The sequence below is a fragment of the Salmo salar genome, chromosome ssa15 (genome assembly GCF_905237065.1).
Source record: "Salmo salar chromosome ssa15, Ssal_v3.1, whole genome shotgun sequence".
NCBI lineage: Eukaryota > Metazoa > Chordata > Actinopteri > Salmoniformes > Salmonidae > Salmo > Salmo salar.
The window spans coordinates 35759449-35774397 of NC_059456.1; the positions used below are offsets into that span (position 1 = coordinate 35759449).

Below are 14949 nucleotides of genomic sequence, written 5' to 3' on the forward strand. Positions count from 1 at the left end.
AACTTGCATACCTCTGTCTATCTGCAGTCTTTTTACAACTTGAACCACGCAAAAACCTCACCGGCTTCCCTCCAACAACAGTCTGGTTCCACCACCACCCCACCCCCACACTCAATACAAGTTAAAAACAACCCATTTTGGGAAGCTTCAAAATGGCATCTCATTCGGAGAAACAACCAAATGTGAAATGATTCCAAATGTCAACAGACCAAATATGGTGAATGTTGACTTGGGTCTCTCGTGCTTTAATTCAGGGAACTCAGAGGGGGCTAGAAGTGGTGGCCCACAGCATTGGACAAGGAGAGGCCCTGTGGAAAACTCAACGACTGTTCGCTAGCTGCACACACTAACCCTCACTGTGCTATTCTTCTATGACTGCCAAGGCTGAAAACATTATTCTGAACACTGTCAGGACTGTATCGAATTACATATAGCCTAGCTCTCTTTTGGTTTTCCCCTCACATCCCAATATACTTCAGCACAGGATTCAGGTTGGGCTAACTGATACCCTCTCTGACAGTACTGCCAATATACACAGACCCAAAACATTTAAAACTGTCGCCAAAAGAGGATCCCTCATTTATAAATGTAGCCCACACAACTTTCAGCTAGCATAGCTTCCTCCCACTTGTTTTCTCAGCGAGGTGGAAGGTGAGATATCATGCTATTTCAGTGATATCACACTGGCCGACCTCGTGGAGAGGGTTACACAGGGAATTCCCTCTGCAGTGCACTCACTCAGACAGACAACTCATGTTTTCCATGCCCACTTAATTTATTTACTCTACAAAATCTGTAAGAAACTACAGTAAAAGGTCAAAGAGAAACATGGAAAAAAAACGATTCACCCGCCCTTTGATGAACAGAGAAAGAGAGGTGGGGTAGGTCAAACCAAAAAACAAATATACTTATACAACCTTACTAACTGCCGAGGTTTTAGTCATGATGAGTCCCTGGTTCTGCTCTCCCAGACATGGGTGGTGGTGGTAGGGTAGTATGGGCCACAGAGGCAGGTATTTGGGAGGACCAATTCCACTTCAATTCAGTCAATTCTTGAAAAGAACTGACATTTATTTTTATAGAGGATTTTCCAATTCCATAATTGATGGAAGTTGAAATGGAACGGACCTCAATCCCATTCCTCTCCCTCTGTCATCATCGGTGTCTGCTCCTCTCCTTGTCTTTAGACTTCTTGGGTGAGTGACTACGGCTACTCTCCCTGTGGCCCTTGTCAAGGCCCTCCGGGCGGTGCTTTTCATGGGACTTACTGTGCTTATGGTGGCCGTCGCCGTCGTCTCTTTCCCTGGAGTGAGAATGCTGCCGGTCTGTCTTTTCCTCCCGCGGGGTTCCTCCCTGTCCCACTGTAGGTATAACATGGGAGAGAAAGAGGTTTGAGAAAGGTTAGAGAAAAATCTTTGGAGTTGCAGTAACACAGCCAAGTCAAACTCTGCGGAATGACTGTATAGCTGGAGTGACAACTGTTGAAATAATAGGCCAAACCCAAATCACATGAGCCATGCTTACTCATATATTCTTACTCTAATGCTCTGACTGAACATTATTGTGAAACAAAGGACATTTTTCACAAACAATGAGTTGGGGAGACATTTTCAGTCAACCTTGGATTTCTTGGACTTCCCGGTGTCCTCATTGTCTGAGTGATTGTGCTTCTTGTCTTTGTGTTTCTTCTCAGCATGTCCTCTAAAAGCAGGTCGTACTTGGAGCTTTTGGGAACATTAAGTAAAACGTGAGGAAGTAAAGCGAGTAATTCTTTAAAAGGTTTGCCAAGACAACATTTCAAAGAGAAACTCTTTCTTCCAGAGAAATGTAACTTCCTCCAACAGAAACGTCTTCACAATAGTCGACCTCTCTAACCTGATTACTATGTGAAATGGTGCACAGTGGAGTTATTTTACACAGTTCTAACCCCCATCTTTCACTTCATATGAATAGCAAATATAAAAACATTTAGGGATACTCTGGCTTGGGTTTGACTTTATCCTTAAGAGCTCATTTGTATCCCATGTCTTTTTCATAGGCCTTGAAGTCATCTTTCGTATACTTCTCACCTAGAAAACCCCAAAAAGACCTTGTTAAGTTCTCTACTTAGAAGAGAAGGTAAATGGCACATCCTTTAGCTAAAGTGCCTGATTAAGGCTTAAAGTCTCTGAAAGTATTTATCATGGAATTACTGAAAAACCCAAAATATTAAAAAGAAGTTAATGAGTTATGTTTTAATAAGTGATTACCTTTGCCTTTCCATTTCATCTTTGAGACAGACTGGCTGAAGTCCACATGTATGCGTCGGTCATCTATGAGCACGTTGTCCATCTTGAAGAAAGCCTTTTCACAGGGGTCAACTGAGCCCTTATGTGTATAGTCAATAAGGAAACAACCTATCAATTCAGTAAACAAAACCCTTTCAAGTGAATTAATGTGTACTCTCTCAATTTTGACTAACTGGTGCCCTCTATTTGTATTCTGCATAACTGCACTTAAACGATTCCAAAATTAATCTATTTTTAGCTTAGTCTTGATTTGGACTTGTGAATCTGAGTGGATCATTGTTCAACGTTTAAAGAGGGCTAAAATTACTTTATGCTAACTCATGGTACATATAGAAATCAAGTGAAAACCAAACAAATACACATATTTTCAAACTCAATGAAAGCATAGCACAGAGACTCTCCTGACTTCAAGTCTCTGATGATCTCACAGCTGTACCGAAATAAGAACATGTTAATATAGGATAATACACCAATATTCTACCAAGTCTCTGTTCAATTTTAATATTGAAAATGGTTAGGACTAGGTCTATTTCTAATTAAATATGTATCGTAGTGTCATGGAAGCCAGTATGTTGAAATAGACAGGGTGAAGGGGTCTATCTTACCATTTTATAAGTCCGAAGCGAGAGAAGATGATTTCCAGGTCCTCATCTGTGGTCACAGGGTTCAGCTTCCACACAAACAGAACATTCTCCGGAGGCTTCACTTCCGCATCAGGAAGATCACCCACCTACACAAGCACATATGCACATACACACGGCAACATCTCAAACCACAAAACTCTTATAAAACCACCATATAATCTTTACAACACTAACATGTTTACCAGCTAATTAACTACTGTTGGGTTCTTCAACAGCAATCAGTACACAAAATGGTAATGTGGAGTGTTAAAAAAAATATCCTCTGCCATCACGCCTGAAAGTATATGCATCCTCTACAAGGCTAGGTGGACAGATCCACAAGACCCCCATCTCACCATCTCCAGAAGGATGGCCTGGCCGCCTCCTCCTTCAGCAGCTCATCAGCCTCCTTCCCATCTGTGTCGTCGATCACTTCCTCTGCTCCAATACCACTCTGCACACCAAAGAGGGTTTGACTTTGCAAATCAACAAAAGGTGTACAGTACATAACATCAAAAAATCTAAAGTAACATCACAGTTACTTTTGTTCAGGTACTGAGAAAATCATTCACCTTTCCTTTGATGAACAGAGAAACTATAAATTAAACCTTATGGCTTTTTATGAAAGTAACATTGTTTTCAAATTGTTCAAATTTCATCCACTTTTGCTCTGAAATGGGAGATATGCATTGCTTTGACTTCAAATGGTACCGAAAGTACCCAGTCACTCACATCCAGCTGTTCCTTGGTAGGCTCGGGGGAGCGGTCCGGCACAGGCAGGTCAGCAGGGTCATCGAAAGGGTCTTCCAGGATCACAGTGTGGTTTATCCTGCAATGACACAAAACAAGTATCACACTTCTCTTCTCCTCACTTTATACTGGGATGTCTGAGTAGGTCATTGCATCTACACCTCTGTATGGGAGCTATTCATGAGGGAATTTGAAAGTGTATTCAATTCTATTCTAATTTACCCCTAACATTGCTGCATTTAAATATGGTTCAAGGAAATGAAATCTGCTGACCTGATATCCTGAAAAGGGATGAAGTCCTTATCAATGAAGGTGTCATTGATCTTATCCAAGACACCAAAACCCTCTGACACCTCACCGAACACAGTGCGGCCCCCATCCAGGTAGTCCAGGTTCTCACCAGTGGTGATCAGGAACTGGGGGGGTAAAGAGATTGTTACAGCACAAGTATGCTGACCTGAACATTTCTGAGATTTCAGATGCTTGCTATCTATCCTGCTCGAATCAGTAGGCTAACTTTGTTGTTTTCAAACTGCAGTTAAATGTAACTTTTATTTAACTAGGCAAGTCAGTTAAGAACAAATGATTATTTACAATGACGGCCAAACCCAGACTACGCTGGGCCAATTGTGCGCTGCCCTATGGGACTCCCAATCACGGCAGGTTGTGATACAGCCTGGATTCGAACCATGGACACCATCCCCTTCTTTCTGTGTTTGATCCATGGGTTTTTCTTTGCATCAAAGAAGCGGGCTTGGTCTCCATAGAGTTTACTGAGGGTATAGAAAAGACATCATTACATTTACATTTTAGTCATTTAGCAGACGCTCTTATCCAGAGCGAATTACAGGAGCAATTCGGGTTAAGTGTAGCCTCTTTCAGAATCCAAGAGTGAAATACTTACACACTCGTCTCTAACACGTAGTCTCAGCATTGCCGAACAGTCCCATTACAAGTCAGAATGTGGTTCTAACTTTTTCCGCAGATTTTTTCCCCTATATCGGAAGTAATCTGATATAAAGATCCACAGGGAAATGTTATCAACCCGACCTTCAGTACACTTGTCTGTATATCGGTTTGTATCCGGTTTTATTTTCAATACTGTTGCAATTCGCACATGACAAACCGAACCACAGACCGAACAGCAAACACTCCAGCTGAATATGAGGAAACATGCTTCGGTCAACTGCGTTCGGTTACATTCGGCTATTGTCTACATATTGTGCAATGAGTCTAGAGATTGAAAACACAAGGGACATACCAGCGGCGCTGCAAAAAAGTTGAGTAAACAACACTCGCCTGTAAATACCCTATATCCTGCTCTTACAGCCAAAATCATCAACAGCATGTAAAACTGGTAAAAGTAAGTGTAAATATCATTGTATTCAACGTTCTGGCTTGTAGAGACTATTGCGTACTTTTAAGGGCTACCTCGGTCAGACTGAAAATCACTGGAGTAACCATGGTAAGAGTCTGACGTTTAGGCAAGGTTAAGTGCTTTGCTCAGGGCTGTTAGGGTTGAACTGGCTATTTGTTTGCATGACTTATATAATATACTGGGGAAACTATGCTACAATATTAAGTATATAAACTACGGATAAATCAACTGTTGAAGACAAGAAGAACTACAACCGGCAACAGGAAGTGCGTCACGAGGCTGGGACCAGCCTGCACGCCGACGATAGGAGGAGCAAGTTTAAACCACGCTCCTCTGACAGGCCAGCATTGGGCGGGAACTATCTCTGTCAGAGTATAAAAGAGAGAACAATAGAATGTGACGCCCTCTTTCCTGTCTGCCCTGCAAGGTGTCACAGAGAGACCTTATACGAACGACATATTTACCATACACGTGTTTGCATTAATTCAAGTAAAGCTAAATCAGAAGATACTATGTGCTGACTATTTTGTTCTGATACCAGAAACGAATTGATGCAACTTTAACAAGGCACATCGACACATTTTTCACCTATCAACATTCCTGTAATAAATAAAAAACAGCTGTGCTGATTTTAGACATTGATGCTGATGAAAAGGACTGACCCATAGACAGATTCTCCACCACAGCCAGTCCCAGTTGGATCTCCAGTCTGCACAATAAAGTCTCTCTGGACATTGTGGATGAGGCAGTAGTTGTAGAATTTGATTTTGCATAACTTAAAAAAGGAGATTATCAGCATTATGAGAGCAACACATCACAAGACATTAGGAATTCCCTTGCTAAGAATTTAACTCCAGCAAGGAATTCCATAGCGGTTGATCATGACTCTCAGGTCCATTACAATCACACATAAGAATCATTGGAGAAAAAAGGTGTCTTCTGTATGGGGGAGTTTTGTTAAGAGCCCTGAACATTAACATGCATCACTTGCGATAAGGTTTTGGACACACAACTTTATAGGGTTAGGGTTCCCACACTGCCATATTTCCATGTTACATTGCTTGTTTACGGAAGACAGACGGAAGACAGAGTGGACTACCTGTAGTAATTAGCTATCTGCATCTCTGAACACCTGTGCGTAAACAGAAGATGGACGCCACAAACGTGTTGTCACTGAAAAAATACTGTCAGCTGCAACTGTTAAAACCAATCAAAACAGTGTACAGCAGTGGAGGCTCTTTAGAGGAGGATGGGGAGGATCATCCTCAGTGAATTTCATAAAAATAGTGAAACATTTAAAGTTATCGTTCTCACATTTACACTTAGCAGACACTCATATCCAGAGCAACTTACAGTAGTGAGTGCATACATTTTCTGTACTGGTTGGGAATCGAACCCACAACCTTGGGATTGCAAGCACCGTGCTCTACCAACTGAGCTACACAGGACATTTAGATAAAACTACACAAAATATATTCACATCACCAAATAATTTATTAAAACACACTGTTTTGCAATAAAGGTCTACAGTAGCCTCAACGGCACTCTGTAGGGTAGCACCAAGGTGTAGCCGGAGGACAGCTAGCTTCTGTCCTCCTCTGGGTACATTGACTTCAATACAAAACCTAGGAGGAGGCTCATGGTTCTCATCCCATTTTAGTCATTTAGCAGACGCTCTTATCCAGAGCGACTTACAGTAGTGAATGCATACATTTCATACATTTTTTTCTCCGTACTTGTCCCCCGTGGGAATCGAACCCACAACCCTGGCGTTGCAAGCACCATGCTCTACCAACTGAGCCACCACGGGATCCCCTTCCATAGACTTACACAGTAATTATGACAACTTCCGGAGGACATCCTCCAACCAATCAGAGCTCTTACAGCATGAACTGACATGTTGTCCACCCAATCAAAAGATCAGAGAATGAATCTAGTACTGAAAGAATAAGCTACTGCTAACTAGCACTGCAATGCATAACGTGGTGAGTAATGTTAGTTGACTCAGTGAGTCAACTAACATTACTCACCAAGTTGAACAGTTTTGAACTAATTAATTAATAAAAAATGGAGTAGGGAGAGAGAGAGCTAACTATATATATTTTTATAATTTCTTTTACTTTCACTTAAATTACTTAGCAAATGCAGCTAGCTAGTTTAGCCTACTCAAACAGAGTTAGCTAGCTGGCTATCCAACACTGGAACGCTTACCGAGGTAAATATAGTTTCAGGTTGGATATTCACTGGATATTCGCCTGTAGTTTTCCTTACTTCCACCAACAGCAGTTAGGGACCGTCAACATATTGACAAATCACATTTTTCAAATTTCAATAGCTCTTTAACCATTACTCCTAAAACATTCAGAACTGGTTGTAGCTAACCCGATGGCATAGACATACATTGCACACACTTTCTTTTTGTCGATTTACATCTCACACTATTTTAAAATATTTATTTACATTTTTGAATTTCATATGACCTACTGACTTCAAACATGTTTCAGAATGTACACTCAGTGGGCCTACACATTGCACACCCTTTAGTTTGTCCATTTTCATCTCACTTTTTTTTTTACATTAAATTTGTGAACTTTCAAATTGCAATAGCTCCTTGGTCATGTGACCTACTGACTTCTAACAAGGTTCAGAATGTCCACTGACTACCCTTATATAGTAGTCACTATAGTTATTCCACTGTACTGGATCTAATACATATTAGCATTTTACATACATTCATAAGTGTAATAACTTTTTATGACATACTGTGAAAAACTCTCTCGGCTGCTGGCTCTGTCACTTTCAGACATGCGCAGAGCAGACTGAAAGGGGAAGGGGAGATCTTGACTTGAACCACAGGGGTTCTCTGTAAAGAGAGAGTAATCCAAAAGGCACAGACACACCCCTTGACTTTCAATTGGCACCCTTGACCTGTATGTATTCTCTCCTGATTGGTCTCCGTGGTGTTTAGTCAATGGGAACTCCGTTGCCGGCCCCATCATAAAGTTTTTACACAGTCTGGCAGTCCGACTAAAGTGCCAGAGGTATGAGGAGAGACTTCCTCCTTTGTATTTATGGTAACAAATATTTCCTAACACTTTGGATCCTATTCTTGACACAACGCATCAATGCAAAAAAAATAAAAAAAGACTAATTACTGTCCATGAGCAACCTCAACCTTGTGGGTCTGTGGGTGTTTGGCCAATAAAGTGCCAACTCAATTTTACCACTGACTAGTCTCTCATGCCCCTATGAACGGGGACACAAGGCAATAGTTTTTTATTCTAAACCAGCCCTTTTTTACTGGAGTACACTAACCCCTAACTGGGGCTCTTTTCTTGACACATAGTAGCAGTTTACCAAATAAGAAGTCAAGAAGATCAAAAAGTAGATTGTTGTAAGGGTGTATTACATCCTGTGCTGGCCCCATTGTCATATCCATTCTGGATTCTGAGTGGTAAAATCATAACTGAAAAATGCCTCTATGTATGTGTTTACTGTATGTGGGAATGTTTTATGTCCGTCCTACATGTAGTGTTGGTACATAGAATATTCCTCAACTGCATATATCATAAATTGCTATTGCAAATAGAAGTATTATGTTCAACAACTGACATTTTCAGATATTATTTTGACAAACACACTAACACACTTTAGTGCTTACAATTCATTCTCGATTGTCATAGACTTAGACTGGGCACTGTCATCTGTGATCTTTGTGATATGACTTTCTTTAAGCACGTACTGATGAAACTGTCACTTAATATTTTTTTACTAAAGCCTACAAACGCTCTACATTTATTCACTCTGTGATAGGGTTGGATCCTATATGCTACTTCTATTATTATCCTGTAAATGGTTCAGTGCCTATAATTTAGGCTGTGTGTAGAATGGGGTATAAAGGAAATTACCTCTACTAGATTATAGAGATAAGGAAATCAGCATACAGTTTTGGCCTGTGTATTTATTTGCCTATAACTAATCAGAATTCCATTATGTTTACATAAAAAATAGAATACTTCAAAATGAGAAGATCCTGCCATGGAAAAGACAACTGAGGAGCTATTGAAATTCGAATGTAAACAAGTTCGTACTTTGTTTACGCTCCCTAACTAATTCAACTAGGAATACAAAATGCTGCTCACATTTCCACATGTTTATTAGATTTGGAAAGCGAATTAATGTCCAAATCATGAAAATAAGACCTGTGCAATGTTGTGCGCAATTTGTCCAGCATCATGACACTATTTGGAGTCTGTGGCTCAAGTGGTTTGAAAGTGCGAATATCCAACTTCAAACAGTTTTTACCTCAGTGGAACTCTTCCAAGTCAAGGTAAGCTTTTGGTTTTACAAATGTATTGCCACCGGTCTAACTGCTAAACTGTTTACTGACTATACTGCATGATTGTAGAGGGTTTACTAACGCGTTAGTTATTAGCCATGTTGACTATGAAGCTACTTTAGCTAATATGGTGACAACGATGTAGCGGTTATGATATGGAAAAGTTTTCGCTAGGTCACAGGCAGCTGATGTGTTGTGCATTGAAGTCCACAAGCAAAGGGAAAATGTGAGAGGAGAGCACATAGATGCGAGAACGAATACAACAAGCTGTTTGTATTGTTAAGGCTGCATGTGTTCGAATCTGATATAGGAACAAAGAGTCAATTATATTTTATATTAATGTCAATATTTATTCAGCAGTTAACAAATGGCAAATGCAATTTCCGTATATACGGGTTCACTGTAACACCTCGCAGGGCAAACAGAGAACTGAAAATGACATAAGTTCTTCATTAAATACTCTGACAGAGATAGTTCCAGCTCACTGCTGGCCTGTCAGGGAGGATGAGCGTGGTTTAAACTTACTCATCCTATCGTTGGCGTGCAGGCTGGTCCCAGCCTCTAGACGCATCTTTGTTGCCAAGCATAGTTGTCTTCTAGCTTATCTTCATGTGTGTACCCGAGAGTCAGACACCCAAGGACAGTGCCTGTTTTTATGCTACAGTTAGGACAGTTTTCTACCAGCCCCTCCCGTACACCTGTCCTTGAGCGGCCCCACAACCAGGCATTGTGTGTGTGTGTCACGAATCTACTCAGCCTACACTCCTACTAGCCAGCAACCCTCCAGTTAGTCATGTCTATTATATGTTGCTCAATCTATGTTAATACAATATAAACATCTTAGTGCATTACAGTCCGTTCATACTTAGGCCTACATCTACTGTAAATGGTAATGCATCATATCTAATAAGTGAAATAAAACCCAACAATACTTATTAGCTTAAAGGTATAGGTTAAACTTTAACACCCCATTATGCAGGGCCAAATCTCACAGTATGTGGCTATGAAAGTGAACGGTTTGCGCGCTATCAGGGCTGTATTCATTCCGCCGATTCTGTTGAAAAACGTTTCGTAAACGGAACGAAATGGGGATAAACATGTGAATTTGTCCAATAGAAACTCTCGTTTGCAACTGTTGGACTAATGACAACTACACCAGAGCCTAGACCTACTAGATGCAGGCAAGAGTATGCACCACTGTCTGTCACCTCAAATATTTCTCTCGACCCGTGTGCACCTACGTTGTAAACTTCTAGAACCGTACCGCAATTGAGAATTGATTCACGTTTAGATTGAGAATTTGTCTGTTTTGATTTCCAGACCAATTCGCGTTAAACAGAACATGTAAGGTCCTTTGACTTTAAGGATTAACGTGAGACTCCTTTAGACCATTAATATTGGGCTAGGAATTCTCTCCCGGCCTTAGTTTCAATGATCCACCACATCAACACAGAGTAACCTGTCATATTAAGCGTATCCATGGCAATCCTATGTTTCTGAAATGTTAGCGAGTTATCTGAAATATAATACTAACAAGTTACCTAACATTTAGCTTTACTAGCTAGCTAGCAATAAGCTATAGATTGGCAATGGTTAGCAATCTTGTTAGCAGTAGAATACAAATTGAGATTTTAATTTGAGCAAATGTCATTATCACATGTAGGCTGTGTGTAACCAGACATTAACGTTGGTGCATGTTTTCTTACTTTTAGGCCGTTCTTCTGTAAATAAATCAATAACTATATCACCAAATGTTGTTCAAGAAGAACCGCCATGCTTGCGCACGCGCTTTTGATTGATTTCGGAGTCACTTGGGCCGGGGGTGTTGTTTCCTCCACGACCATACGACAGCTAGAAGATGGCGATGAAACGAACATCAGTTTATACACTATGTGTACTGTTTATGTCATTCATTTTCGCTGAGTCTTCACCTCGACAATTGAACACGGTAGGAGACGACTCCACCACTAGATAGCTACATGAATTGGGGGGCAGGTAGCCTAGTGATTAGAGCGTTGTGCCAGTAAGTTAACCGAAAGGTTGCTCGATCGAATCCCGGAGCTGACGATGTAAAAATATGCCGTTCTCCCCCTGAACAAGGCAGTTAACCCACTGTTCCCCGGTAGGCCGTCATTGTAAATAAGAATTTGTTCTTAACTTGTCTAGTTAAATAAAGGTTAAAATAAAAGTAACGTTAATCTTGGTAGCTAGCTAGCTAGCTAATGTTATTTGGCTAATGGATGCTAACGTTACCTTTTGTTGCTATCTGACTCATTGCAGCTAGCTAATGTTTATGTTGTTTGCCAGGTAGCATGAGCGTAATACTAGCAAGCTAGAATGCCCTCAAGTATGTCACTCTCGAATGTTCTGATGTTTTGGTGAATACCTTGCTGCCTACCACATTAGCTAACTTATATCATGATCATAATAATTAATGGCCGCTTTCCTATTCTTGATTCTCACACAGGAAAGTATTCTGATCAATGTGACAGCAGGGACATTGAATGATACACAGGTGCAGGAGTCCAACAACTTGCAGGTACGCTATACTATGATGTAGTGGTCCATGATTAAGCCTGTCAGAATGGTATTGAATAATAACATAACGTATAGCTCAACACATGTTCATTTTCAGATCAACCTGAATATTTCAGTGGATGAAGAGCAGGTGCTCATCAATGACATCCCTGTGGAGTTGTCAGGGGTGACCAGGTTGAACTGCCAAGCCTTGCTGTGTGAGTAGTGAAAATGTTTCTGGTGCTTATAACTTAGCTACAGCACAGCATTCTGCACCTGATTTAAAACAGCCTTTCACTTGGTTTACAGTGGATACCACCAATGGCACAAGTGAATTTGAATCTGGTGACTATGTCTCCACTGTCACCCGGGTGATGGTGAGCCAGAATCGCTTGTGGAGTGATTCAGAAGAGGTGGTGGCTCTCCAAGTGTTCAGCGAGGTCATCGAGATGGAGGGGAAAAAGGTCAAGTTAGTTGATTGAGAAAAGGACAATAGGATATTTATGTAACAGCTAAATGAGCATATTTGCACCATGGTGGTACAATGATGGAAAATCTGTGATCTTATGTCTTTGTATCCTTTTCTATCATTTAGGTCCAGCAGCCAGAAATGTGTGAAGTGAAGATACTGATGAGCCCCAATTTCCAGACGCTTGCTCAGTATACCAACACCTATCCCATTGGACACAGTGAGATTTTCAGGATCCCAAGGGAAAATGATGTGGTCATCACAGATCCAACAAATCCTAAAAAAGGTATGCAAGAACAGCTGTTTTCGTTCACTTTTCATACTCTCACATGAAAGGACAAGATAACTGAATTATATTGCTAAAGCAATGTTCCTAAATCAATTTGTGAATGATAATGATCCACTTCCTTCTGCTCAGCTGAAGACCAAGTGATGTCCCAGACCACCAGTCATTACCCTCTGAAGCATGCGGACACCACCCAGGAGGAGACTGCTGCCCCAGGCAAGCTCCCTGAGACTCCCCTTCGCATGGACCCAGACCTGCTGTATGATAACAATGATGAGGGTGATGACTTGGGAGTGCTGTCGGATCAGATGCAGACAGAGGCACCACTCAAAGAATCTATTTCTTCTTACAGTGTAAGTAAATTGGACATTGGATCCAAATTGAATATTGCAAAATCCCTTTACTAGAATGTGCTCTGGACTTAAAATCTGTTTGCAGGCCATGTGTCGATGGGTGGAGGAGGTGAGGGACCGCCTGCGACGCTTCTGGTCTGAGTCCTTGCCCCTGTTCTTCTTGGTCATGTGGGTGGTAGTGATTGGTGTGGTTGGGTCAGCGGTCATTGTCAAGATCCTGGACATGTTCTTCCCAACATGCGAACACAAGTACGTTTTCACACAGGTCCGGTTGAACCTGCTTACATGATTGTTGTAGAATTAAATTGAACATTGCCAGGTCAGTGTGCAGGATTTTACCTTAGTGCCAAGACCAGTTAATTAGGCACATCTGTTCTCTCATATTTTCTTAAGTGTGATGCTCATGATAATGTACTTTTCCTCTAGGGGAATTTCCCATTTAAATCCTGTGACTCTGATGCCGGAAGATGAGAAACACACCCTGCTGGAGAACATTGAAATAGAGGTAGAGGAGGTGAAAAGGCCTTCAATGAAAACTGAAGATGGATGAAGTGGAGTCTGATTGCATCTGTTGAAAACACAAGGCATTATGTGGTTAGAGAAACCATAATCTCTTTGTAGCACTTATTTCACATGCATTGCAAACACAACATGTTTAACTTTATTTCTCAAACATTATATCCTCCTCTCAAAGACGGAATCTGAAATGTTACTACTTTAAGCAGAGCTGCATACTGCATTATTTTTCATATTCTGATTGTGTTACCTCACAGTGCCTCTGTAACCATTCTACTTTGCATTATGAAATACTGACTTCCTATTGGCTTATTTTTGATTGCTCATTTCATAATATTTTATCATTCTGACTGGAGGATTGAACTGAGGATTTGGTGTTTGTTTGCATGCAACTTTAAGTCATAGGACAAATAGCTTTTATTTACTGTATTTGAACCATTGCATAATATTGTCAGAGCCTCACCAATACATTTGTTGTAAAATGTAAACAACAAAACATATTTTCACGTTGGTATTACATTTTGACTGAACTTGACTGGCCTGCGCTGAGGTTCATTAAAGGACAGGTGGTCCTAGTCTTGCACCCATCATTATGAGTGCAGTGTCGAACAGAGAATGAGCAAATATGAGATCTCATTCCAACCATTTCAATTGATAGAGACGGCAGTTTGTTCTTATAGCTGAATGATCTCTGGAACATAATCACTTGGATCTCTCACGGAACATAATCACTTGGATCTCTCACAGAACATTGCAGATAGACCTGGAAAGTATAGAACATACATTAACTGCTTAACAGAGTCATTTCCTGTCTATACAGTCCATTTCTGTTCACTCTGAATATACTCCTGCTGCTTTATGCCTTGAAATGTATGAATATGGTTACTGGATGTTCTTTGCAATGTGAGTGAATGACAATGGATGTTCTCTACAATGTGAATTACTCGCAAGGGCCGTGCACAGTCAACATAGACATCTGAAGCTACACTGATAGGACCTTATCCACTTTAGTCTCAGAATATACTCAAACCTACTCCTCTCCCAATAGCTTATTGGCTGGTTTGCCTCAAAGCAGGCTAGGCATGACCAAAATATAATTGTATCAATGTGATTCTCAAGATTAGGCTCCTGGTTGACATATGGGGCCCTTGCACATTGACTTAGTAGCCATAGTATGGAATGCAGTTGGCTGTCAATGAAACAACTTCATAATAGGAAACTGCATGCTGATTTGAACTTGAGTGGGTGAATTAGAACTTAGTTATTTTACCTTTTGCTTCTATGGTGCCTCAATTCAATTTCAATCTTGTGTTTTACTAAAGCATGGGAGCATGGCATGTGTGCATCATGTATTTTCATTCAAATCAAACTGTACATTGGATTCCCAAATCCTGCTCAATAAAAATGTTTCTGTAAATGTTCTTGTGACA

At 40.7% G+C, this 14949-nt stretch overlaps 1 protein-coding gene and 1 pseudogene across 2 annotated transcripts; one reads left to right on the forward strand and one right to left on the reverse strand.

Annotated features, from left to right (window-relative positions):
* Nucleotides 1-286: 286 nt before the first annotated feature.
* LOC106571337 (peptidyl-prolyl cis-trans isomerase-like 4) lies at nucleotides 287-4595 on the reverse strand (annotated as a pseudogene).
* A 4618-nt stretch (nucleotides 4596-9213) lies between these two features.
* Nucleotides 9214-14940, forward strand: LOC106571306 (glycoprotein integral membrane protein 1). 2 transcript variants are annotated; one of them, XM_045695655.1, is made up of 8 exons: nucleotides 9214-9369; nucleotides 11846-11917; nucleotides 12014-12113; nucleotides 12205-12359; nucleotides 12491-12650; nucleotides 12783-13003; nucleotides 13089-13252; nucleotides 13430-14940. In XM_045695655.1, the coding sequence occupies exons 1-8, from the start codon at nucleotides 9229-9231 to the stop codon at nucleotides 13551-13553; spliced, it is 1137 nt and encodes a 378-aa protein (XP_045551611.1). In that variant the 5' UTR covers nucleotides 9214-9228; the 3' UTR covers nucleotides 13554-14940. The 2 variants fall into 2 exon arrangements, with proteins under 2 accessions (XP_045551611.1, XP_013999697.1); XM_014144222.2 differs by lacking the exon at nucleotides 9214-9369 and adding an exon at nucleotides 10852-11326.
* Nucleotides 14941-14949: the final 9 nt, after the last annotated feature.

What these genes read in the sequence shown, in the direction of transcription:
- LOC106571306 (XM_045695655.1), top strand. Translation starts at nt 9,229, where the DNA reads ATGAAAATAAGACCTGTGCAATGTTGTGCGCAATTTGTCCAGCATCAT. An exon ending in AGGAGTCCAACAACTTGCAG is followed by an intron (nt 11,918 to 12,013) that starts GTACGCTATACT and finishes GTTCATTTTCAG; the next exon opens with ATCAACCTGAATATTTCAGT. An exon ending in AATCTATTTCTTCTTACAGT is followed by an intron (nt 13,004 to 13,088) that starts GTAAGTAAATTG and finishes ATCTGTTTGCAG; the next exon opens with GCCATGTGTCGATGGGTGGA.